The sequence below is a fragment of the Nyctereutes procyonoides genome, unplaced genomic scaffold (genome assembly GCF_905146905.1).
Source record: "Nyctereutes procyonoides isolate TBG_1078 unplaced genomic scaffold, NYPRO_anot_genome, whole genome shotgun sequence".
In the NCBI taxonomy this organism is placed as follows: domain Eukaryota; kingdom Metazoa; phylum Chordata; class Mammalia; order Carnivora; family Canidae; genus Nyctereutes; species Nyctereutes procyonoides.
This window is the reverse complement of record NW_026575034.1, coordinates 20,226,520-20,228,158: the sequence shown is the minus strand read 5'-3', so window position 1 is coordinate 20,228,158 and position 1,639 is coordinate 20,226,520. Positions and strand designations below refer to the sequence as shown.

The window sequence follows — 1,639 nt, the reverse complement described above, 5'->3', positions numbered from 1 at the left end:
ATGGGTGAGGAAAACCAAACCACTGTGGCTGAGTTTATTTTCCTGGGCCTTTCACAGGACTTGCAAACGCAGATCCTGCTGTTTGTTCTTTTTCTCCTCATTTATCTTTTGACTGTGCTTGGGAACCTGCTCATCATCATTGTCATCTTCATGGACTCTCGACTTCACACTCCCATGTACTTTTTTCTTAGAAACCTCTCTTTCGCAGATCTCTGTCTTTCTAGCAGCATCGTCCCTCAAGTGTTGGTCCATTTCCTGGCAAAGAGGAAAACAATTTCTTTTCTTGGGTGTATGGCACAGATAGTTGTCTCCCTTCTGATTGGGTGTACAGAGTGTGCACTGCTGGCGGTGATGTCTTATGACCGATACGTGGCTGTCTGCAAGCCCCTGCACTACTCTAGCATCATGACCCAACAGGTGTGTCTCCAGTTGGCCATAGGATCCTGGGCCAGTGGAGCACTCGTGTCTCTGGTGGATACCACCTTTACTTTCCAACTACCCTATCAAGGACAGAACATTATTAATCACTACTTTTGTGAACTTCCTGCCCTTCTGAAGGTGGCTTCAGCAGATACTTACAGCACAGAAATGGCCATCTTTGCAATGGGCGTGGTCATGCTCTTAGTTCCTGTGTGCCTGATTCTGGTATCCTACTGGAATATTATCTCCACCGTGATCCCGATGCAGTCTGGGGAGGGGAGGCTCAAAGCTTTCTCTACCTGTGGCTCCCATCTCATTGTTGTTGTCCTCTTCTATGGATCAGCGATATTCAACTACATGAAGCCAAACTCCAAGATAATGAATGAAAGGGATAAAGTGGTCTCTGTGTTCTATGCAATGGTGACTCCAATGTTGAACCCCATAATTTATAGCCTGAGAAATAAGGATGTTAAAGAGGGTCTCAGAAAACAAGCTGGAAGAAAGCCCTTTTCTGAGAGATGGTGATCTCAAGGTCTGACTTTATTTTACTTTAAGTTTTTTTTAATAAATTATTTTTTATTGGTGTTCAATTTGTCAACATACAGAATAACACCCAGCGCTCATACCGTCAAGTGCCCACCTAGGTGCCTGACAGCCAGTCACCCCCACCCCCCGCCCTCCTCCCCTTCCACCACCCCTAGTTCTTTTACCAGAGTTAGGAGTTTTTCATGTTCTGTCTCCTTTTCTGATATTTCCCACTTATTTTCTCTCCTTTCCCCTTTATTCCCTTTCACTATTTTCTATATTCCCCAAATGAATGAGAACATACAATGTTTGTCCTTCTCCGATTGACTTATTTCACTCAGCATAATACCCTCCAGTTCCATCCATGTCGAAGAAAACGGTGGGTATTTGTCATTTCTAATGGCTGAGTAATATTCCATTGTATACATAAACCACATCGTATGTATCTATTCATCTTTCGATGGACAGCAAGGCTTGTCCACAGTTTGGCTACTGTGGACATTGCTGCTAGAAACATCGGGGTGCAGGTGTCCCGGCGTTTCATTGCATCTGTATCTTTGGGGTAAATCCCCAGCAGTGCAATTGCAAGGTCGTAGGCAGGTCTATTTTTAACTCTTTGAGGAACCTCCACACAGTTTTCCAGAGTGGCTGCACCAGTTCACATTCCCACCAACAGTGTAAGAGGGTTCCCTTT

General features: G+C 44.7%; 1 protein-coding gene across 1 annotated transcript; it reads left to right on the top strand.

Annotated features, from left to right (window-relative positions):
* Positions 1 to 945, top strand: LOC129504820 (olfactory receptor 2D3-like). Its single transcript, XM_055317704.1, has one exon. The coding sequence runs from the start codon at positions 1 to 3 to the stop codon at positions 943 to 945; it is 945 nt and encodes a 314-aa protein (XP_055173679.1).
* Positions 946 to 1,639: the final 694 nt, after the last annotated feature.